This window comes from Sylvia atricapilla, chromosome 5 (genome assembly GCF_009819655.1).
Source record: "Sylvia atricapilla isolate bSylAtr1 chromosome 5, bSylAtr1.pri, whole genome shotgun sequence".
Taxonomy (NCBI): Eukaryota; Metazoa; Chordata; class Aves; order Passeriformes; family Sylviidae; genus Sylvia; species Sylvia atricapilla.
In genome coordinates, this window is record NC_089144.1 from 24,323,064 (window position 1) to 24,347,610 (window position 24,547).

The 24,547-nt window shown below is 38.8% G+C and overlaps 1 protein-coding gene across 2 annotated transcripts in view; it reads right to left on the reverse strand.

Moving 5' to 3' along the window:
• MET (MET proto-oncogene, receptor tyrosine kinase) overlaps window positions 1-24,547 on the reverse strand; it is a 70,276-nt gene that overhangs the window by 32,072 nt on the left and 13,657 nt on the right. For both annotated transcript variants that reach the window (XM_066318989.1, XM_066318988.1), the window contains exons 3-9: window positions 13,026-13,160; window positions 11,490-11,666; window positions 5,969-6,129; window positions 4,684-4,786; window positions 4,335-4,471; window positions 1,742-1,915; window positions 738-837 (exon numbers count right to left, since the gene is read on the reverse strand). In XM_066318989.1, the coding sequence (XP_066175086.1) occupies window positions 738-837; window positions 1,742-1,915; window positions 4,335-4,471; window positions 4,684-4,786; window positions 5,969-6,129; window positions 11,490-11,666; window positions 13,026-13,160 (987 nt within the window). The remainder of the gene's footprint in view (window positions 1-737; window positions 838-1,741; window positions 1,916-4,334; window positions 4,472-4,683; window positions 4,787-5,968; window positions 6,130-11,489; window positions 11,667-13,025; window positions 13,161-24,547) is intronic.

The following is a 24,547-nucleotide window of genomic DNA, read 5'->3' on the forward strand; positions in this document are numbered from 1 at the left end:
CAAATGTGTAGAAAAAGCTTACAGAAGGCAGTTTCAGTAAAACTAGATGACAAATACCATTTTTACCTGATAAGAATTAAAGTAGATCACATGGTCATATCTGTGTTTAGATTTGGACACTGTGTAGTGTCAACTCAGGAACAAAAAAAACCAGAAGACACATCTCTGACTGACTGGCTTTTTAAGCAGATGTACACAATTGCAAGAGCCCAAACCCATTTTAAAACTTAGTTGCTGAACATATCAAAGTTAGGACAGATTTCTCCAACAGGAATTTTGTCCAACAGGCAATCAGAAATTCTTAAAAATAATACTTAGTTTTGATTTTAAGTATTTACTCTTCCTCTTCATTTGATATATATACACAGTCACCACTTGAGTATTACAGTAGTGCCTGAACTTGTCATGTAATCTGACATATCAGTATTGCATTGCTCTGTGTTTAGTCGCTGAATTTGTACTGTTAAATTGAAATATAAAAATATTCTTACCAGATACTGTCATTGCCTTATTTCTTTGGAAAAGGTTTCTTGGAAACAGTTGTTTTATCCTCAGCTTAATTTCAAATTTGTTTTGAATTTTGCTTATATAGTGATAACAGTCTTTGCAGAAAGCATCAAAATATCAGTAGAAGCCCCAAAGTTTCAAAAGTCAAAAGTATTTTGACTGAAAATTCACAACCATTCACCACACCAAGATGTAAAGATAACAGATTGTCTTCTCTAAGACTGACTCACCACAGAGAAGTTCATTCCTAGTTTAGGTACAGTAATCACCATCTGAGGAAAGCACACTGAGTTCAAGTTGATTCCCTGAGCTGTGATTGTACTTCCACCACTAGGAAAATTTACCAAAAGAAGGGAAAAAAAAAAAAAAAAAAAGGAAGGAAAAGAAAAAGAGACGATAAGTAGGATAAATAACTGCTGTGATAATGTAATGTTAATTACAAATCATATTTTAGAGTAAATGAAAACATAAAACCAGAATTAGAGATACATTGGGTGAATGCAAATACATAGCTTTGAGCAGTGAGATTGTTTTACTGGGAAGCAGATTTTACATTTCTGATAACAACTAATTAAAAAAAAAAAAGGAAAGAAAAATAATTTTTAAAACTGTGATAAGCCAGGGTATAAAACAAATGTGTTCATTTTAAAAGAGGTAGCTTTTTTGTGCTTATCATTTGCTAACTAACTTATTTCACCTATTGCTTTAAGTGGTACTGAAAAAGGTGTCTGTTTTACTGCTGACATTTTTTTGGCAAAGGCAGATGGCTTGGATTAGAGCTACTGAGACCATAAATATGTCACTTGAAAACACACACATACTACCATACATATATATTCATAATATTTATATAGCACTGGATTTAGACTATTTTAAAATCCATTTGCTCTCCTGATTCCACCGAGTTGTCACATTAAATGATTTTCCTCAGCAATCAGTGTAATGTCCAGGCACAGCACAGGAGACACACTTAGCTGTGCAGTGGGGGTCTCAGCAGGACACCACAGGTAGGCTCAGCAGCAGCTAGGAGTGAAATCACAAAGAGAAAAGAAGCACCCTTCCCCCTTCTCCTTCACCTCTGAAAGGAAATGATTTGCCCTCTGCAACTGCACCATAATAGAAACAATTGGCATGGAAGATAGAGATAAAAATGCAATTTCTTTTGATAGATTGCTGAGCAGCATAGCTGCTTTTTTGTTGCTTTTTATTATTTCTGTAAGAAAATTTTACTCACCTAAGAAAAGATTTGGCTGGATGAATTTTTAAAACAACTGGGTCTTCTCTGTATGTGAAATGTCTGCTTGTGTCTCGAATAGCTTCATCGATTTCCATTCTCACCTGGTATTCCTGGGGAATTTGCTGTGCTGGAGTGTAGCACTCCACAGTGCTCGCCGATATGCTGAGAGGACTGAAAACAGATTGCTTGTCATCATTATAAAACACGTACTTGGCTTAAAACACTGTCCTTTACTGAGCCCCAACACTGCCTAAGGATCTGTTTGTAAAAAAAAAGGTCATTGATTTTCCCACTGGATAATCAAATTGCAACAGGTAAGCATGACATAAGGTAGACATTGCAACAGCATGGCTTAGGCTCATGATTCATCTTAATTCAGTTGACTTGCACCTTGTCTGATGGAAGGTGTTGCCCTGGTACTGGTGACAACCTCATGAGCCCCTGAACCCTGCAAAGGCAGCTTCCAGCCTGGAAAACAAGAGCATACTCCAGGTTCAAGGAGAATGACTTGATCTGCTATAACCAAAGGATAATGCCTCTTTCAAATCCACAGTACTTTGTGTTAAAAGCCTCAAGTAAAGGTGCTTGTGTGGATGCACCAGATGCTGAGGGCAGGCAGAGGGCAAGGAGAAAGAAGACAGAGATAATTCAAGAAGAGCTGGCTGAATTCAGCACATCAGCAGAATCCCTGGGATATTCACCTTTCCCTTGCTATCATGCTTGGCTATGGAAGTCTTCCTCCTACACTGAGCTCCCTGGGTGAGTGGGCAGCAGGAATATTCTGAAGCACATGAAATGTGGTCACAGAGAAGAGGGCACATCAGAGACAAGGGTGGCAACTGACTGGAAAAGCAAAGGTAATTCTGCCAGCTGGTTTCAGTGATCTGGGCCCAAGCACATCCATGAGCCATCCAAGCCATCCAGCCATTCTCACAGAATGCAAGAGAGGGTCTCCAAATTAGATAAAAGGGATATTTCCTACAACTTATGAAGGTTTCCAGGAAGGTGGGGTTCACCATAAGGGATAGTGATTAATTCATCTGTATCTGGAAGCTTTTTAACATCTCTTAGAGGAAAAAAAACCCAAAAACCCCTTGCTCTAGCTGCCCTCAGAACTGGGGAAACTGCCTGTTTAGCTAGAGAAACACCTGCCTTGAGAAATTGGTTAAGACCTGCATAGAAGTCTCCAGGCAACTTGGCAAGTGAGAAAGAGGGTAGCTGGAGATGCTTACTGGGTAAGTCTCAGCTATTGTTGGATCTCTGTGCCTAGAGATATTGGATCTCTCTGGGCAGAGATCCACCTGACCACCATCTGCATCTGAGCTGACTGCTGTCCCATCCCCAGAGCAGATGCCTCAAATGAATCATTCCCAAAAGGTTTATATATTTCTCCATTAGTTGACCAGTTGAGATGAAGACACCAAGAAATGCAACCCTAACCATTAAGGAACAGAAATGATGAAGATCTTTTTAGTGATCAGACTTGAATATCTAAATCCTTTTTCTTGATTTATTCAGAGTTGGCTGATTTGATCAAGAGCATACAATAAATCATCTAGCAGTAAAGAATAAATTTCATCTCTCCTGACTCATGCGTCTCACATTAACTAATAGGCTACTGCTTCCCCAGGGTCTCCACAAGTGAGAAGTTTTACCACTATGACTTTCCATAATCATTAGATGATGCACAAATTTCAGAGGAATTGCTGGATATCCTGTTTCTGGAACACAGTGGGCCAGATTCTGCCCTTTTCTGCAGAGGTGACAATTCTGGAATCATCCTGCTGCACCTAAGCACAGAACCAAGTAGGATTTGTGCCATGGTAGAATGGCTACCAAATTCAGATCTCTTGTTTGCCCATAGAAGAGAATTTGTGCTTGCTATTAATAAATGTATTAATAACGTATATAAACAGCTGTGGTGGAAGGCATTTCCACACAGAACACATCAAAGATTCATGACCAGACTCCTACTGGATCCACTACAGAGCGACAAGAAATTCTGTCTTAAACCCCTAAAACAATTTTCTAAATATCAGGAAAAGTCTCCAACTGCTGCTGCCTCTGTTTTGTAGGCTGTTCACTGACAGCAGTGCAGAAATAGTGTTCCTCTGCACGGGATAGCCATTGTCACACTGGGCAGGTTTCCACCCAACCAGGCAGTAGGAAATGGTGACTTGCTGCTCACTGGCAGCTGCTGCACGAACAGCAGCTCTCGCTAATACACGGGAGAGGGCTGAGTGTGTGGGAATCAGGGTGACAAAAATGATGGGAAACAAGCAGTTTCTCATCCATTAGAAGCTGATTTGATACTTCTCTATGCAACCTTTTAATGAGGTTAATGAAGACATTAGAGAAGAAACAAGACTTCCAGAGAACTGTAGTCCCTTCTAGAAATCTTTTAGGTATCCTAAACTCAGGTTAGATACTGCTTACTATATATTCCCTAATAAATATATTCACAAATGTCACGAACTCCCCAATAAGTGACACATGGAGAGAAAAGCAAATATTTGAGTTTGGTTTTTTAACTCCAAGGCTTTTAATCAAGACATTTCAGTACTAAAGGCATTGTGTTTTAGCACATTACCTTTTCAGAGTGCATGGTTGCTCACCAACAAAAATCCTCATGGACTTCCCACTGTCTAGGTATTTTCCAGCTAAAGTCAGCAGTGTTCCTCCAGATTTGGGGCCATAAGTGGGAGATATACTTGTTATTACAGGATTCTGAGGGGAGGTAAAAATAAAATGAGTGGATTATAAAATTATTCTCAAAATGTAAAGAGGAGGACTTAAAACATCTTATAAATATTTCCATGACATAACAATAAAACCAACATGAATACAGAATTTGCCATGCTGGATTGGACTCATGAGGAGTCCCTATCAGTTAACATTGAAGCTAATTTTGACTATAAAGGTTTAATCATAGTGCTTACCACGTATGAAAATGTATTGAACAGTGTTTTGCCATTTCCAACAGAAACACTACTGGATATATTAAAACCTGGACTTTTTGCAGCAGGAACTGTGCATTCCAGCCTTCAGAAAACAAGGAAAAAAATGGGATTACATTTTTTTTTCTGATTGATTTTTTGTATTAGAATAGAACCACTTCAAACTCATATTAATGGGGAATCCATACTAAACAGATCATCAATCTATGCACATCATGGACATTTTTAGAAATAACAGCTAAAAGAACTGTGGCCTTCTTCCTTAATAATAAACACAAATACTGTGGTCTTTATAATACTTGGCCACAGAAAATAATTCTAGTATATCATATACATTTCACAAAAAAGAAGCATGATAGAAAAAACAAATACCTCTATTCATCTGGCTGATGGATTTTTATGAATTTTCCTTTAGTATCAAATTTTGGCAGACAATAGCATTAGAAAAAATAAATAATATACATAAGTTTGTTGTAAAAAATTAAATATTACCAAAAATTAAACTTGCACTTCTGCAGCAGCATGTGCCAATGTATTCTGTTACATTCACCTAGTCTCATATATAATCTAAAGTCTCCCTAAATCATCTTGTTTCCATTAAGACTGTTCAGAACAGCAGTTAGGAGAGTGCTCAGCACTTCTGGAGCACTTGCTGGAGTATCCTCACTGCCATGAATGTGACAGGAAAGCTGTGCCACGATTTGTACATTGCTTTGGTAGTAGAGAGAGGATATTCACTGAACTTGCATTTCTGCAAGATAACAACCACAGCAACCTCTGTCTCAAACTTAAGCCATTATCCCGCGTCTCAAATACTTATTTCTGAGGAGGGGGAGGAGAGGTGCAGTTGAGGGTCATAAGCTTCTGGATGATGAAATACCTGCATCCTCTCACACTTCTCTCCAGAAGCTTTACAGATCAGGAAGAGGTGACATAACTTAGCCCAGCAGGATCCCGGGCAAAGGAACCTGCCCCTTTTCAAACCTTTGAATAGATTCATTCTTGCCAGCTTCCACAGATGTTGAACAGCATTTCACAGACAAATCAGAAAAACTGCTGCAGGAGCTATTGCCATAAACTAGATTTATTTCATCTCCATTTTGAGCATTGTTTTTCTTGGGGAGTTTATTAAGCCATGGGATTTTTTCAAATTTGAAATTTAGAATCAGAGATAATACTTGTAGGCTGAATGTTTGTATTTGCAAAAAAATTCATACCACATAAATAACCTTTATATAAATGGAAATTAATATTTTAGGTTTCTTACCTGTTTTTGTTGCTAGATTTTGCTTCCAGAGGGCAAATTTGTCCTCCGATATGGACTACTGTATTTTTTAATTCAAATCTATTACTTTTGCTGAATCCAAAGTCCCATCCACACAGAGTTAATTTTGTCCCACCTTCTATGGGAGCGCTGCTTGGGAGAATCTGTTAAAAAAATATTGTGTTAGTTGAATCAGGTTTTCTTGAACTTCACTTGGAGCTAAAGAATGGGCAAAGGAATAATTTTAGAAAAGCATTTCTTTTGGTAGACTGTGTCCTAGCATTCATCTTAATTGTTCTTCACCTTTCATTTGTCACATTATGAGTTTTCTATGACAGTAGCAATAAATAACAAAACCTATACTAGAAAGCTTTGAAAGATAGTGTTTAGGGGCACTGAACAAGCTGTGCATTGTAATAGTCTTTTAAATCCTGCCGTTCTTGTCTTTCACATCTTATTTCTGGTGTGTTAAACATACAATATACTTATTTTGTTAGAAGCTGAATGCTGAACACAAAAGAGCCCCCAAATGACCGTTTTTTGTCAGCTTGATGAAAGTTGGGTTCAGAATGAAGTAGCTTCAAAGACACCATGATCCAATATCGCGTTGACTGTGATAAAGTTAACACGACTTCTGCTATTCTTTCCTTAAACATTTTACATTTGGTCACCTCTAATTCTGAGTTAAAAATAAACTGCCCCTCAGAAACACAGAGACAATCTACAGAGGAAATACTTTTTGTGTGTGTGTGTGTATTGTAAATTGTCCTGTAAAATATAACAATGGTGGGAAAAACGTAGGAACACTATAGAAGTCTTACAAAGCTCAGTAAAAGTACTGGTTAGTACTGTCAGTAAAAAAACCCAGAAGCCCACCAAAAAACCAACCAAAAAGAAAAGACATTAGTTCAGGAATTATGAGGACTTTCAACAATACTGCACAATTTTGCAAACATACCAGTACCACTAGACAAACAAAAAAGAATGAAAGGAATGAGAAACTGAATTTATACTTGTGATTACAGTGCCTAAGTATCTTAAACTTAATTCTTTAGTGATAATAATTTTGCCCCTAAAATGCAATACAGCTGTGTCCTTCAAAGGACTCGGCTTAATTTTCAAGCTGAAAGGAAAGTGTTTGAGTGATACTTGGCTATTATTTCATCTGGAAATCCAGTAAGACAGCACATTTCTTTTCAACTCTCTTGTAGCTATACTTCAAGACTCTCACAAATGAACTATTTGTAGATAGAAAGGCAGCTGAAGAATACTTCAAAAGAATTATACCATATATTATATATGGGGAAATTTACTGCCCTCATTAGAAACCAGACAAAGAGTCTGATTTAAAATGCACTGAAGCCAGGAGGAACCTTTTCTGTTTTAAAGACCTTTGAATCAGCTCTCAATGAGCAAAGAGGGAACCTATGCAGGAAGAGCACTTTTGTACAAATCTGTAAAAAAGGAGTGATACTCACACAGCCCCCGACACACAACTGCAGCTATGAGCTTGGAGCCATACTGAGCCCACGAAATCTGTGCTATTCTCAAGTTTAACTTTTCCTTATTTCTTTGGAGTTTTCTTCTTCAAAATCCAGATTTGACTTCAGATTCTAGTTTTCCACTTTGCTCAATATCTCAGCACATTATCTATTTTTGAAATAACAAAACCTTAGCAGAAACTGAAATTGCTCTGTGGGGATACAGCATGTCCTGATGTTCTGCACAATATATTGACATGTGGTATTTGAAGAGTTTGAAATGTAATCCACAAGTCAGCAAAATAAGGGCTTCACAAAGCCATACAGAATAAAAACTGAAGGTACCAAACATGCTTTAGTGATCCTACATGGCAAAAGAGACTTGTGATAGCAACCTGTGTGCCTTAATTGAGGGATAGCAAGTATTTACTACATTCTGTCAACAAATTTAGGAGGCAAGAACTCAATGTAGGTAGCAAAAAAATAAATAAAATCTTAAGCTTTTGTATTTAAGTTCTGCAGAACTCCCCTGTTTTATTCAGTATTTATTTTTGTTCCTTTTGTTCTGTATGATGGAATGTCTGAAAATCAAATGTGGTTTATCAGACTTTTTATTTGTAGAATTGCCAAGAATGGATAGTGAACCTCCTGGTCTTTGAACTGAGGTGTATGCAGGCCTCTGCTGTGTACTTACATTGCACTGGTAGTAACAGAAAACAATCAAAATGCTATGAAATACAGGATTCAAAAAAATATTGTGTTATCTCCACAGATAACATGGAGCAAGGCCACTGCAAGGCTTGTCATTCTGCTGATCTCTGAACTTTTGGTTAAGAGAGAAAGTTAACTTTTTGTTTTTGGAAAAATTTAAAGCATTGCGTTTTCCTTTTATTTATGTTGACAGCTAATATCCACTTACATACTTAATAAATTTTTGGAAGAAAATACCTATTTATTAAAGTTTCATTAGCCCATTCATTTTAATTTATATACAAGAACACGTGCAACCACATGTGAAATTTCCAGCAAAGCCTCCAACCTAAACAAGTAGCAGAAGGCCTGATGTTCTTGATATGTCTGATACAAATGCCAGCTAAAATGACTCACTTTAACAACAACAACAAACCGTGTCAGATTTTTAACCACAACAAAGAATCAGAAGGGAGACCAATTTATTTCTTCTTTTACACCCTTCACCTTTTAGCGTGACCTGAACGCCACGCGCAGATGCCTGCAATTTGTTCCAGCACCAAGTGATCTCCAGGGAGACTCCCTCCCTGGCCTCCCTCTAGAACTGCTTGTCCAGGCTGATGAAACTCCTCATTGTTGGCAGAGGCAGTGGATGGGGGCAGTGGGAGCTGGGCTGGGGAGGGGATGTATCCCCTCCACAGTGTCTGCCCTACTATGCTGTCTATGTTTCGGCAGACTTGACTGCTCCTCTCAAACACACAGCTCCAAGGGAAAGTGCTTAAAGTAGGGAGAAGAGACAAAGGATCTGTAGGACTCCTGGGTAAAACACTGGGCTTCTTCTCTGCCATCCCTCCTGAGAGGAAAAAAAAAGTATTTTTTTTTCCCATTGTACAGCATCACTCTGTGTAATAACCTGGGAAAACATCATTGAAGACTTACTTAGATAACATCCACAGGGCCAGACCTGCACAGAGCAATCTGTTCCCTCAGGTTAAAGGGATCATATGACATATCTCAAGCAATCTGTCCCTCTGAAAGCTGCAAAATATTAGGGAGAGGTTCAGACTGAATTTCAGATACTATGCAAAGCAGGTCATCCTCTGTTTGTTAGGAACAAAACTAGCTTGTTTCTTACATTTTTTGCTTGTTAGTTTAAAGATAGATCAGAAGACAATGAATAATCTGTTTTATATTTTTTTCAGTAACCATGTTAAATGTCATGGTCCAGTAGAGCATGAAATTTGTCTTAACAGCTAGCAATCCAATGGATTTAAGAACCCAGCTGCATTTTTTTCCTTACAAACCTGGAAGCAACTTCTACCAACATTGGCATGCAGTAATTTGAGATTCACTTTAAGATCCATCAGTGTCACAGATCCATATTCATTACAGGGGTAGACTGGGCTGGTGCTGAGCAGGCTGGGCTGAGCCACATGGGCAAGGGGAGCACCTTGCCAGCCTCACGCCTGTTCCCACTGCTCCACATCCAAGGTGTGCTCCCCTCCCAGCAACTTCACAGGGACTGCAGAGGTGGCTGTGGGGGACACACCTCTTGGTCTAAGTTGCTTGTGCACGGGCTCCAGGCTCTTGGTTCTTAAAACTGCTGAGTAACACATTCAAAATTGAAATTAAAGAGGGCTACATGAGTTCAACCCCTCTGAAAATCAGAAACTAAGCAGTTCAGAGCCTGAGAAATACTTTTTGCATTATGGAAATATACAGCCACTGCTAGAAAGTTTGCAAATTAAAACTTTAAACAACATTGAGGGTGCTTGAGCTCTAGAAAAGTTGAAACAAACTGTGCAGGATAGGTGAGTACCTTGAGCCTGCAGAGGTACAGAAAAATGTGAAAGCTGATTCTCACCACATACCTTTGAATTGGTGATTTGGTTCCATACAGACTGAGGCAGGAAAGGATTATTTTATTATCTAACTCTTTTGAAATAAGTGTGGTTCTTGTATAAAAGGAAAGTAAACTATTCACATTCTGCATCAGCAATTTTTGTGCATCTCCTTTGCCCTTAGCAAATGGCCATAGAAGGGGAGGCAAACTGCCCCTCCCCCTTCCATTTTCCATTCATTTTGGATTTGGTTCCAGTGACTCTTCATTGTTCTTCTACTGAATTTTGCCTGTGCTAATCCTAAATTTTCTGTCTGAAAGGTAAACATGGAAGAAACCAATGGTTTAGCCCATGAACATGTGTTTCTATACTTCTTTCTAGATTACTAGCAGTTTTGCCTAAAACTTTAAAACTTAAAAATATTGTTGTACATGAAATCATATTACCTGGATGAATGAAATACATTATTTATTTAAAACCCACTTTTTTTCTCCCTTTCTCTCTAAGAGTTAGGCATATTAAACTTTCATCTCTCTAAGAGTTTAGCATATCAAACTTTCATCTCTGTTTATAAGTTGTATTCTAATAAAGGAAAATGTATTTTTAATTACACAATGTAGTTTAAATGCACTAACACAAGCGAACGGGTATAAATGCTACCAGAATGTTTTATGCTTGTCCTTCCCTTAGATTTCCAGTCCATCAACTGCCCTACAAACCTCTGCCTCCACAGTTATGTCACACTTGACACGGGAAGATTTGGTCCCACGTACAGTACAAATCCTGCATTAACCATAGCTAAATTAAAACCATGCCAGTGCAGTCTCTGCTCATCTGTGCCTTTTTGTTCTCGCATGCCCTTGATGAGCTTTTGGCCGGCTGGAAGCCCCTGGCTGCCCCTGTCCCGGGGATGCAGCTCCAGGCTTGTTCCTCATTGGTGCCAAGTGGACCCATGGGAAACAGGAGACAGAGAGGGACATTAGGGAAAAACAACTTCCCCAGGAGCTTGGGTAGGGGAAAGGGGATTTTTCTCACAAAGAAACACCAAGCTTTCCTCCAACACTGAAGCCAGCACAGGGGTGGATGAGGAGTGGGCCAGAGACCTCCTGTGCTGGGTCAGGCTGTGGTGGCCCTGGGCAGGAAGTGCTTTCCTCCACTTTTGCCTCTGAGAGAGGTCTAAGAGAGAGATACGCCTTTCTGTGACTGGCTTTCCTGTGAGACCCCTGCCAGGCTGGCTCCGACCCATCTTGTTTCCCCATCAGAAGTGCTTTATAGGGCCAGGGGTCTCCCAAGGCTGGTAAGGATGATCAGATAAACCTGTCCATGATGAGCATCTCGGCCCACAGTACTCAGGGAGACCATCTGCGTCCAGTCAGAGGATTTATGGACATCAAGGCTGAGGGGAAGTTGAGGAAAGCTGACAATTTATCATGATTACAGGAACAGAAAATGTCTACAGAGTGCAGACTGTTCTTCCCTCAAGAGATAAATGTGAGAAATCCACCACTTTACCTCATAAACTCTAGGCAGGCAGGTGTCCTGGGTCCAGGTGCTGCTCTTGGGGCATTCAGAAGACCTGAGGCACTGCTGGCTGCACCAGCCACACTGCATGAAGGCTGGTGCCAGTAGGCACTGGCTGCAGGACCTGAAGTGACGGCAGCCTGGCCCCTTCAGGGGGATCTTTGTTATCTGTCGATGGAGAGACATGATGCACACATCCTTTTAATACATGCACTAAGTGGCAAGGAGAATCTCTATTTATGCATAGCATGCTGGTGCTACTCAGATTTCAGATGTGCAAGCCACAGTTCGACTTCTCTTTAGCTCAGTAATTATAGGATCTTATAAGTAATTTAACTGACATGATTTTAAATTCGCTTGGGAGAAACCCTAAAGGCATCTTAATGTTATATACAGTTACTACCAGCATCTGGTGTTTACAGCAAGATAGCATTTTTTGCTGATGGGGAAAGAAAACAGCAGTGTGCTCCTCCCAGTTCTGTATCTCAGTATGCCTTAGTTTATACATTTGTAAAAATAGGCATGATGGCTATTTCAGCTTTGGTGATGCTGTATTGATATCTGTGGCATGCTTAGAGCATGTGATTGCCCATGTACTTGTTTTTTAACATCTATCATCAAAAAACTATACCAAAAATACAAGTTAAAATTCATATTACTTAAAATATCAGGATAGTTATGAAACAGTCAGTCTAAACCTTTAAGAATTATTTTGGTCAAAATATTAAAATCTATGTATAATTACGTTACTAGAGAAGTGCCTCATATCTCTTTTTACTTCAGGACCTTCCTTAAATTTATTTGGTACAATTTCAGAAGATCACTCTTATAAATATCTCATACATTTCTAGTAAATGATTAATAACAATCTTTATGGCTGATGTATTTCTGTAAGTCCTTATAGAACTCAAGGGGTCAAATTATTGCTTACGATTATGGTTTAGGATTATCTGTAATATTATCTGCTGATGTTTTAAACCTATTCTTCAATGCACATCTACTTATGACAATAGCATATTTATGATAGCTCTTCATCTTTTATTAACTCTTTGTAGACTACATGCTAAAGTAATTTTCAAGTCTTACTGACTTACAGTTTTAAAGACACCAATATAACTCTTGCACACACAACCCTCCTTAAAAAGTTATAATGCTATGACACAAACCAACAAAAACCAGGAAACTGAGCACCATTCTTTTCTTAAGTCATTGTGTGTTTTGTCTTTGCAAACACTTGAATTAGGAACAGGGCTTCAGCCTTAAAATTTGCATTTCCTGGCTTTTCTTGGTTTATATCACCAGCACTTACATTATTTAAACATTTCTCAATATTTGTCTGCCAGTTTGTTTAGCAGGAGAAAAAACATTCTTGGAGGAAACTTTCACCCTCAGTGTTCCTAGGGAATGGCAGGGCTACGAGGATGCAGAGCATAAAGCAGCAGTGTGAACAGCTGCTCTTACTGATAGCTGCTGTTCTGAAGGCAGGTTTACACGGTGCACAGGAGGATTAGATTATGAACCACTCACCTTTTTCCCAGTCACTACCAGGGCGTAGCCATCATCTGCTAATGAATTCTTGACAACAACCTGGGGAGAGATGGGGTGGGAGTCTAGCTGAAAGCTGACATGTGGAGCTGTGGGCTCTGAACGGGAAACCACTATCTAAGAAAGAAAGAAATGTGGAAAATCAGCAGGCAGTATGTAACACAAATGCATGCTGCTCAGCTGTCTCATGTTCTCTGCTTGCATTAATTACTTTGCATTATGTTGCATAATATTTTGCATAATGTTCCATCATAATCTCATTAAAGTGCTATAAAATCTACTTTATTTATTACAGCAAAATCATGGCTGTTGGAGGATCCTCAAAATATACCATATTTATTAAAATAGGCAGGACTCACTGCATGTTTTCTAGTCCTTCAATTTCAGGTATTTATAAATCACCATAAAAAATAAAGATAATTTAGGTCATATAAATAAAGGTCATAAAATAACGGTCATTTAGTCAGTCCCACACATATAAGAATGAAGAATTTTATCTACAATGTCTATTTAAAAGAATCTTAAAACTCCAAGGTCTTCAGAAGTCAAAAACATTTCCTTTTATTTCCACATTGGTCCTCTAGTTTGAAAAGCAAACTTCGGGCTGTGTCAGGAGTGTCTGGTGCTGCTGCAGTGGGGCAGTGAGGTTACACAGCTATGTCAGGCACTGCAGGCCAGTGGGCACGCTGCAGAGCCACCAGCACAGAGCTCAGGGCTGCCCAGATGGCCACTGCTCCAACAAGCTCCTTGCAGCTTCGTCTGGGCACCCGGAGCTCCGGCTCCTGTTGATTTCTGCGTGAGCCAGGTGCCCAGGACTGAGCATTCAAAGCACTTCTTAAATTACAGGGAATGGTGGAGGCTCCTTTAGGAGATGCTCCAAAACAGGAGCCTGATTTGGTTGTTCCGAAGCCCCTTTGCAAAAACCTTCCCTGTCTCCCTCTCGCTCTCTCTCGATTTTAGGAGATCTTAGGGAGATTAGTCACACCAGTATGAAATTCCCCCACTACTCATCTTTCTGCATCTTGAGTTACCAAAATCCTTCTGAGAATCTGGGCCTACTCCTGCAAACACACGCCTAACTTTACTACTGTAACTTTGTTGACTTTAACGGGATGAGTCATGGCTGTTAAGCAGAGGCATAAAGCATCTGCACATCGGGGTGGATATTTGATAGCAAGATTTTATAGGCTTGGACCTGCAATCCAGAAGGATGTGCACCCAAATGTGATAGCATCAGGCAACAAAGGCAGACGATTGTTTACATGAGGGAAGATCATGTTCATGTTTCAAAAGCTGTATCATGTGTAGTTTACTTAAGGAATTTAGATAATCAACGTTTGCTGAGGAGTTAGGATTCAATGGGGTTCATTATTTAAAAAGATTGAAGCCATTCTGGAAATAACTTGTATGTCAAATGTTTCATTTTTTACTATAATGAACCTTTTCTTCTGACTCCGAAGGCAGAATCAGAACAGCCAGGACATTGACTTACACGATTTCACTGGCGTTTCACACTGCCAAGGTCTTTCAACAAGATGGCCGACTCCAAAACTAGACTTAGAGATGCTGTAATTATAGCTGATGTTTTGATGTAATTCAAGACTTATATAAAATATATGAGCAGTTAATTCAGGCCTATAACTGCTTCACATCCCAGAGGTATTTCTAGTTTGGGGTTACAAGAGGCTTTTTTTCCTTTAAAAATGAAAGTGGCTTTGTTACAGACTTTGCTATGGATTTATTTCACAGCACAGAAAGTACAGATTTTAGAAATCAATAAGGTATGATCATTTTTGGTGACACAGAAGTATGGTCTCTGACTCAGTGTAATAGGGCATGAGCTCTGTTTTTCTATTCAGGACAATGAAAAATAGAATGGACTGGAAAGCTGCATGAAAAAGCTTGATTAATGTTGGCATTATGGGGAGAGGTAGCACCACAGCTGCAAATACCTTTTTAGTTGATCATTAGCCGTGTCTCATCTCGAATACCCACTGCTATAAAATGCTAAGAATTCTTTTCCATCATTAATCCAGGCTTCCTCTTATTGCCAAGCATTCTTTCTGATTGAGCCACAGTGTTAACTCTTTAAACACATCTGCATTCCAGCCTCAGAGCAACACATGAAAATTCGGATTCCATCTCTACAATCTTGGAAAAATTACTCGGTACTTTAAACGCTGACTGACCTTTATTTTACTGAGGTTGATAGTCAAATCACCTGCTCAAAGCCCGAGTGACTAGACTTTGACCTCATGACATACAGGGAGCTCGGATTACACTTCCTAGCTCATGGAATAAAAGTTTGGATTTTGCTTAGAACTAATCTACCACCCTACAGTGCTGCTATAACAGATACTAGATGCAAAAATGTTCTTTTTGGTCTATACAACTGTGTGATTTTTGCACACATCAGCCCAGTCCTTGAAATTCTATCTTACCGTTATCCAACATAATCCGGGAAAAAAAAGCAATTTGAAGACAGCTTCTACAGCAGGAGGAAGAGGCTACTTAGGACTCCAGTGTTGTTCTCATAAAGCTCTGATTTTTATGGCTTGGGACCGAGCTGGTATGTGTGCAGCATAAATTTCATCTGCCATGGACACACCAATATACAGGGACCACTACCATGAAAATGGTTTAGTACTATAGGAGGATCTCCTTCTGCAGACTATAAAATCCTGGGGGGTTTGGATGTGTCTTTTTTGGCAGGGGAAGAGTGAGTGTTGGATTTTTTAAAAATTTTATTTACATTTTAGTAATTAATTTGTTAACCAAATATTTCTCCAGAGCATAAGAGAAATGAAAGCTTATTTCTATGCCTGTGCTCGAGCAATTAGGAGTGAGGGAAGGTCTAGCACAGATAATTAAGCAAAGGAGAACAAATAGACATTGGTAGTAAATGGTCAGTGGCTGCAATAGTAAGAAGTCACTGGAGGTGTTCTACAAGCTGAATGTGCTGGGTCCATACTGTTCAATACACCCATAAATGAGTTAGAAAAGTGGTTGAGCAGTCCAGTGATAAAGTTTTGTGATGATCTGAAGGGATTCAAGGTGGTTACTTTACAAGACAGCCTGTCAAGGCAATAAAATTGCAAGTGAACTATAACAAAGACAATTAATTTAAAGCAGTCTATGATAGATAGTTATCTAACTGCTTAGCAGCAGCCAAAGCCAACCTAATAAAAACTTAGAAATTATTGGAAAAGGGTTAGAGAACAAACCAGAAAGCACCCTGATATCTCATAAATTCATGGCTTGCCTGAAACTTAAAATCCCAGTGCAGTTCTACCTGCCTCTTGACAAAAAGAGCATGTTAAAAAGGGGAAAAGCTGAGAGAAGGGCAATAAAGATGATCAAAAGGCCTTAATGAACAATGATTGAGTATGGTACATGTGGAATCTCTAAGAAAAAGGAATAGAGAATCATGAGTGGGTAGAGATCAGCCACATACTCTCTTCTACAACTACCCAAAAGGGGGTTGTAGCCAGCTTGGGGTTGGTCTCTTCTTCCAAGTAACAAGTGATAGTAAAGAAGAAATGGCCTCAAGTTGCACCAGGGGAGGTTTAGATTGTATTTTAGGGAATATTTATTCACCAAAAGGGCTATCAAGCAGTGGAACAGGCTGCCCAGGAAAATGGTTGAGCCATCCCAGGAGGTATCTAAAAGATATGTAGAAGTGGCACTTAAGGACATTGTTTAGTCCTGAATTTGTCAGTGTTAGGTTGATGTTGGACTCAATGATACTACAGGTATTTTCAGTCCTAAATGATTCTATTATTCCATGACTTAAATCTAATAGAAATTCTAAACATCACCAAAAGACAAAAACAAGACTTGGGTTCAAGGCAAACAAAAGAATATGACATCCTAGAAATATGAGATGACCTATGGTACTCCCTGCCAACGAAAGTGGAGAACAAAACATGCAAGAGAAATGCACATTCAAAGGGAAACTCCACAGGTACATGGAAAGAGCTAAACAGACAAAAATTAATAGCTCAGGAAATCCCCAGAAAGGAAAATAGTTGGAGACTTGAAGCAGAAGGTAGTAGCTATGTGTGTCTGGGTCACTTGACATCCATTTGTCAATACCACTGGAGACAGACCACTGAACTAGATGGACCCTTCATTTAAATCCATGTGGCTCTTCTGATATCTTTTGAGAATCATGTTCAATATCAGTAACTATGACAAAGACAATATTTATGTCTCTCTATTTAGAGAAAAACAATTTTGTTCCAGCACAGCTCAGACTACTTCCATGAAGTACTTCCAAGGAGATAACAGCTGACAATTAATTAATGAATATATTAATGTATTCTTTATACTGGAAGTCAGTGATCACTTAGGTCCATGAACACTAAAATAATTAAATATTATTTATTAATATTAGTGTTAATATATTAATATTAATACTAGCCATCAGCTAGTATAAATGTTAAAAATGAAGACTTGAGTCTAGGTTTGTCTGCATAATATGGCCAATTAAGACTGTAATAACTTAAGTTGAAAACCAGCATGCAACAGCTTATTTTAAAAATCATTCTGATGCTCAGTTCTGCTAGTCAGCAGGATTGAATTACAAATGTTACTGTCTACATGTTGAAATATCTTCTGCAAAAATGAAAGGCCTTCTAAATGGAATCCAATCTAAGTATCATATTGTTATTTTTTTCCCTAGATGTCTGGCAGGTGTATGCCATTATCCAGCAGAGATAGGCTCAGGGTTAACTTTATTGTGCAATGCCTCAAATGCCTTGGGATATGCAGCATAGCCTTGCAAAGGGCACATATGTAGCTCTCTAAATGCTGTATATCATTCTAATCCATGAAGAATATAATGGATCTCTTCTGAAGAGTGTAAGCTTTTCTACTCAAACTGAATATTAAAACATATGTGCTCTCAAAACAGTTACTCAGTACCAGGTGTTAATTTTAATTTGGCTATATGGATTTTGCATTATGGAGTGTTTGATGCCTTTTTTTTCCATTCTTTATCCCAGAAAGAACTGCTATCATAAATGTCAAAAGTTGAGCTACCGATATGAAAATGCTACTTATCAAGAGTTTGCCACAGTTTTCTGTTGGCTTAAAATGAAAGATGGAAGGATTGCAGCTATTCACATTGCTATAAATGCTTGTGTGCACAGTTTGCATTTACCCTTAAATTGGTCAGACTGCCAGGATTGAAAAGCCAGATGAATTACTGGGCCACTGAGACAGGACAGCAGTGGGCACTGAGGACGACCTTTGCAATGACTCCATGGGCATCCCATCACTCTTTCCTCCTCCAGGCTCTGTAGGGTTTAAAGTCCATGCTCATATATTTCTTGACCTTCTTGCACTTGCCTCAAATATGGCTTGCCACTTGCACGGGTAGGTTTTATTACAAGTACATTTGTGTAGAGGGACAGAAACTGGATCAAGAGACGTTTGATAAATTCAAAGGTGGATATGGCTTCTAGTACACTGCAGTATAAACTGGATTTGACTGAGCACAGTGAAAGATGCAAGGCCCTGTAGTTCTTTCTCTGTGTCAACTCATTTTGCTGAGCAGGCACCATGGCTCTGAGTCTTGATTCCTGGAGTGGTGAGGTCCTGCTGCTTTGCTGTTTGCAAGAGGAGAGCAATGTTGAAGACTTGGCTCTCTTGCTGAATTCTCGGACAAATTTTCCCAATCCTTGAATGTAGTTACAAATAAAAAGCAGATGTGATGTTTTTTTCACTGATTTCTGTAGCATGCATTATGTTCCCTGGCATGTAGTCTATGAAAGCAGCTACAACACATGCTAAGTTCTCTCTTTTTGGGAAAATGAGATGTGTGTTAAAGTTTGGTTGTGGTGTTTGTTTTCAATCATAAGTATTCCTGGGAAATGAGCGTGATTATCAAGTATTCTGTCTACCTGGATCTGAAAGACAACAGATTTATGCTCAGTGTGTGAGAATTTCCCAAACCATTGATTTGTGAGTGCCCCATTCCTATTCCTGATCAATGTCAAAAAAAAAAAAAAAAAAAAAAAAAAAAAAAAAAAAAAAAAAAAAAAAAAAAAAAAAAAAAAAAATTAGCAGCAGGTTAAGGAAATCCCAAAAAGTTCTTTATCATTCAAAGCAGAATGAAATTATGAAAGTCATTGTCACAGCACACCACAGAGAAGAAAACAAAAATTAAATTAAAAAACAGTAAGCAAAACTGAGGAAGAAGGAGTCCATAAATGACTATTAAGTGCCAAATATGGGTGCAATTTACAGCTCAGAGTATCTCTGGGTCACTAAGTGCCAGAAGCTGGAGGATCCTGAGAAAGGTATGACTGTGTGCTTTTACTTGCCTTATACCTGTCCTTCATCCATTATAGCTCCTGCCAGAGCACCGCCCCTTGAACCTTTATTATAACCCCACATAACCTTTCTTAGCAAAAAGTCTGGTTAAAAATACTGGGATATAATGGCTCTCTAGAATAAGGCTTACATTAATCTGTACTGCTGCATGTCTAACAAGTGCAGAGAGCCCCCTGGGAGGATGAGTGGCCTGTTGCCTGATGTGCAGTACTCCAGCAAGTCCTATCTGTACCATCACACTTTGGTTTTTGTGCTCAAAGCCATTTTCTGTCCAGAAACTGTTCAGACATGACAGTTCATCACCATGTTTTGCTAATGCTTGGCTTTTCAGCTAGAGCTGGCTCATGTTCAGCCAGATGGGACCAGACTGCACCCAGCATGTGGCTGATGGCACCTCAGAGTCTACGTCTGCCCATGGGAAGACCCTTTCCTCACCTCCAGAAGCAGCAGGATGGATGTCCCACTGAACCACGGAGATGAGAGGGCCCGTGGTGGGGTCCCTCATTCTGTACTACTGCTGCCCTGCTGTGCACCTTCACTGGCATAGTCAGAAGGATGAGGTGGCCCTGCTGCCAAAATTGCATCTACAGAGAGTGGTTGCCCACTGTAGCTGTAAAACATTCAGTGAAAACTTCTCTAGTCCCTCTTCCTCAAGAGTTGTGGTCCTTTTACTGGGGTGCTAAGTTGTTAAGGCCAGATTCAAGCCCCCTGGCACATGCACTATTCTGCTTGAAACATAATCTTAGGCTGAAATCCAGCCTCTGCTACGTCAAGGGCATTGACCTCTTGTTCATTGTTAAGGCCAGACTAAGTGTGAGCTTTTAAGAATAAATCTTGTTAGATGTTCCCATATCCCACACTTCCCAGAGCTACCACAAAGATTTTCCCTTCCTGAAGGACTCATTTCACCATCATTCTAAAAACACTCTCTGAAATAATGCCAACTTCAAGCAGAAAAAAACCCAAAACGCCTTGACACAAAGCGAAAAAAAAAATATTATCTCAATATATTATGGAGTGGGTTTTTTTGACAAACTGTAATTTCCCAAAATACTGGCTGGTAATATAAGTGTCTTTTCCAGTTGTGAGTTGTATTCTCAGCACAGCTTGGCTTGAGCAGAATAAGGCTGTTTCACACCAGCTGAAAATCTGATTCCTCAGCTATTGCAGTGTGACTGGGTGCTGTTTTCTAACCAGATAACCACTGTGAAATACCTGATTCACTCTGCACCCAACAGCTGTAGTTACAGTCTGTATTCCCACTCACAGTCTGAAAACAAGCACAATAAGAAAGGCTGAAACAGCTGCAACTTCTCAGCAGAAAAAAAAAGAGAAGGGAAAAAAAAAAAGTTTGTTGTCAGGCTCCAGCTTAGGAAGGAAGTAAAACCATTTTTCTTTTCTGTCTCATGCATGTCAGCTGTCTTAGAAAAATTATTACTGGTCTGTTTTGTAACAGAAACTCCACAATATTTAGTAAACTACAAACTCCAATCTATTCATGGCCAAATACAGATTTGACATTTCTGAGGCAGCCAAAACATGCTCAGTATGTGAATGGGCTGCAGTACTTTTCAGGAGAGATCTGGAATTCACCTCATGGCCCTAATTATCCTCCTTAGAAGAACACATGCATCTTCTGTATTTAGACTATCCAGATTGATTTTATTTTAGTTCCAGATTTTGGCTGAAAAAAATTAAACATTTAGTGAAGGAGGATACATTTACCTTCTAGTATTAGTGCTTTCCAAAGCAGTTCAAGTGAATAATTCTATTTTATCAAACTGAAAGCAGAAAAAAACAGGTAGGTACTCCTTGGTTGGATAAAACATATCTGCTTTTGCATTTTGATTATTACTGCTCCTTTAGAAAGCTTTTTTAAAATAACTAAAATGTGGGCTATGTTCCGACTTGGGTCATTAACAATTCTGATGGGTAATTCTATAAGCTTTGGGGGAATCACTGGCAAAGTTAAGAACTGTTCATTGTGATACATCCCTAAATAACTGCAAAACCCCAGAATCTGGTAGCCATCACCTACAGAAGGAAAAACGCACGTGTTAAATCTATTGAATTTTGCAGTAGTGCTGTGCTATTGCCATGAGGTAAAGAGAGAAAAATGGAGATAGAGTTGGGGACAAGAGCAATGTAGGAAGGTAGAAAGTGATGAGCAGAAGAAAAGTAAAATGAGATGGAAAGATGACAAGAAAGAGGAAAGAAAAAAAAAAAACCAGAATCAAGTGGTTGGCTGCTAATCAAGTATAAGCAACTAAAATGGGGATGTATGAGAAACATTTTCAAATAAATTTCTCTCAGGTTCAATAGCTTGCTGCTGCACCTAGTGGCTTCCACTATACAGGCCTGGAGCTTCAACTCAATTTAGATGACAAGATCACTAAGTTTTAAAGTGGTCCCCTAGTGCTCCCCCCCCCCCCAAAATGTTTCATAACAACTATAAGAAACCCTAAATTACTACAGCAAAAAGGTGATTCAAATGTTCATTGCTTTCACCAAACTGCTGCATATCTGGACACTTCAGGGTGCTGGTGTGAAAGACAGATACTTTACTACTACTTTTTTTTAATCTCATTAATGGCTGCTAGTATTGAAATTATGTCAGAAACTAAACCGTCTAAATATAGTAAGGTTTTGGTATTTCAAAGAAGATACAAGATGAACTGGGTGCACTTGAAGGGCTGAGCTGATTTTCTAAATATGGAAAGCTATACATGAATTTTTTTTTGTGTTGTTTTTAAATAGTTGGCATGATAATATGTTCTCAAAATACTAACACAATGCAACCAGTTTTAAAACAGGTTCCCTGAACCTGTGGGTAGAATTTTGTAACTAATTTTCTCTAAAAACATGTCTGTGTCTGAAGTCAGCTTTGAATAACTACAAGTTACATAGAGACTGCACAGGAAAATTCAATATTTGCTTGTACAAAGACCTAAAAATATCAGTGCAAATGACTGTAAAAAAGTGAGATGCATAATAAGTGAAGAGCTGAGGATTCCTTGTGATATGTTCTACCAGATTTGTGAATGAAACAAAAAAACCCATTAAATTTCTTTGCTAAAAATGTTTGGAAGTCTTTGAGGATATAGTTTTGATGAATTAAGCCATTGTTAGATTACCCTGATTTTTTTACCCATTTTATTTCAGTAATGGTCATATAATAGCTTAATTTTTAATGATCTAAATCTCATTGCAGTTAATAGCTATATTTCCATAGAAACACTACAAATCTGCTTTAGTTGGGCATTTACTAATGAATATGTTTGAAAGCACTTCCTAGATTACTATTAGAGAAAAAAAAGTAAGAGAATATTAAATTCTGCAAAAATCAGCGTCTGCTGTATCCTACAGATCTGGTATTTCTCCCAAAATCATTTAAAGACAAGACAAATACTAACCTTTTATTTAGAGGTAGTATTATTAAAGGTAGTCAGTATGCTTATTCTCCTGCTAGTTGCACCCAGCCCTCAAAGAAAGAGCTCCTGTTTAGTACAACATGAGCCCAATGCTGACTTCCCCCTGTAGCTGAAACCAGTCTGATTCAATGATGAGAATATTTCTGCTAATGGCCATGTGCAGTTTACACAATAGCCTTTTCTTTTGATCTGTAACTGAACCTGGAATGGGAAATGTATTCTGGAAATATTTAATTGTTCCTTGAGTTGGGCAAACATCTGAATGAAGTGTGTGCTGCAGGATTTGAATGAATAATTTAAAGAACATTATACATAAAAATAATGCTCCCTTGTGCTTTCTACCAAACCTTCCTAAAAGCTTTGTGACAGCCCAGAAGTAATGCTGGGAGTAAGAGAGTAGTTGTTATTAATTGTATTTTGTAGATAAGGAAATTACTTCAGAAAGGTTAAACAAATTGCTCATTTCGCTGTGTGAATCAGTATCTGCTTTCAAGAACAGAGAGCAGTTTGGGCCCATGCTTGGTGTGGAGCTCTTAGCATTTGCTTTTCCTGCACAGAAGACAAACTGCAGCTTAAATTTACCAAGGTCACGGGAAGTTAAGATAAAACTGGCAGGGCTGTCATTGAAAGTTTTGTTAATTTTGGGAAGGGGGAGGGGAAAGAGAAACATGATTTTCACTGCTTTTTCATCTGTCCTTTGTGGCATGTTACTTTGAACTCCTTGCCTGTAGAAGCATTACAGAATTTGCATTATGCAGCTGGTTCTGTGTCCAGTCTGTGCTGAAGACTGGAGGTCTGGAGACAGGATTCCCTTTTTCTAGACAGGGTGCATACACTGAGGAAAATATATAATGCATTATGCACTGCATGTGGCAAGAAAATGAGGGGAAGGGAGAGAAAAAAGGAAAGGCTTAATTCCATTAAAGGCTATATGTTCCCAAGTATTTTCTAATGGAAGGTTATGGGAAATGAGAAAAGTGGAATGGCAGAGCAACTGATGGTCTTCTCATCAACTTTGATAACTCTCTATAGCCTACAGAACAAGAAGGCCAGAAGATTGTCAATGCTTCAGGAAGTTTTCTAGAGGACAAATAGTATTGGCAAATTGAAATAACACAGGTCCTTGGGTGCAAGAAGGATCCAGCCTGAGATGCACACCCAGGCTGGACTCTGTGGCAGCTGGAGAAGCCAAGATCTCCAAGGAAGTTACTACAGGATGATAGTGTTTGAAATAAGGTAGGGAAACTCAAAGTATTTTGTCTTTGTCTTCCGATGTTTGATTTTGACTACCAAGATTTTAAAAGATTGCTGCTTGTATGTGTTATATTTATTTCATTAGTCACCTACAAAGAAGTCATGTAGTATAATCTACCTGTCTAGATTAGTTATGTACTTAGTGGAGGGAGACAGACTACTCAGGAGGGTGATTTATCACTTTTTTATGAAAAACTTGTTTTAGGACAGGAAGAACTGTAATCCAAAAGAACAGAGTGAGATAAGAGTGAGCAAGAGCCTGAAAATCTAATACACATTTAGAGAAACTTGAAAGTAGGTGGAGAAGGAACTAATCTCAATTCTACAGCTGTGAGTCATAGGCTGTGGGTACACTAGCAAGGAATTTGGTGCCAGAGGAGTGGATCAGTATATACAAACAACTAATGCCAAGGCTCCTGCTTCCACGTTATAAACTGTCTTGACATTTTACATTGAATAGATTTAATCTGATCCTCTAGA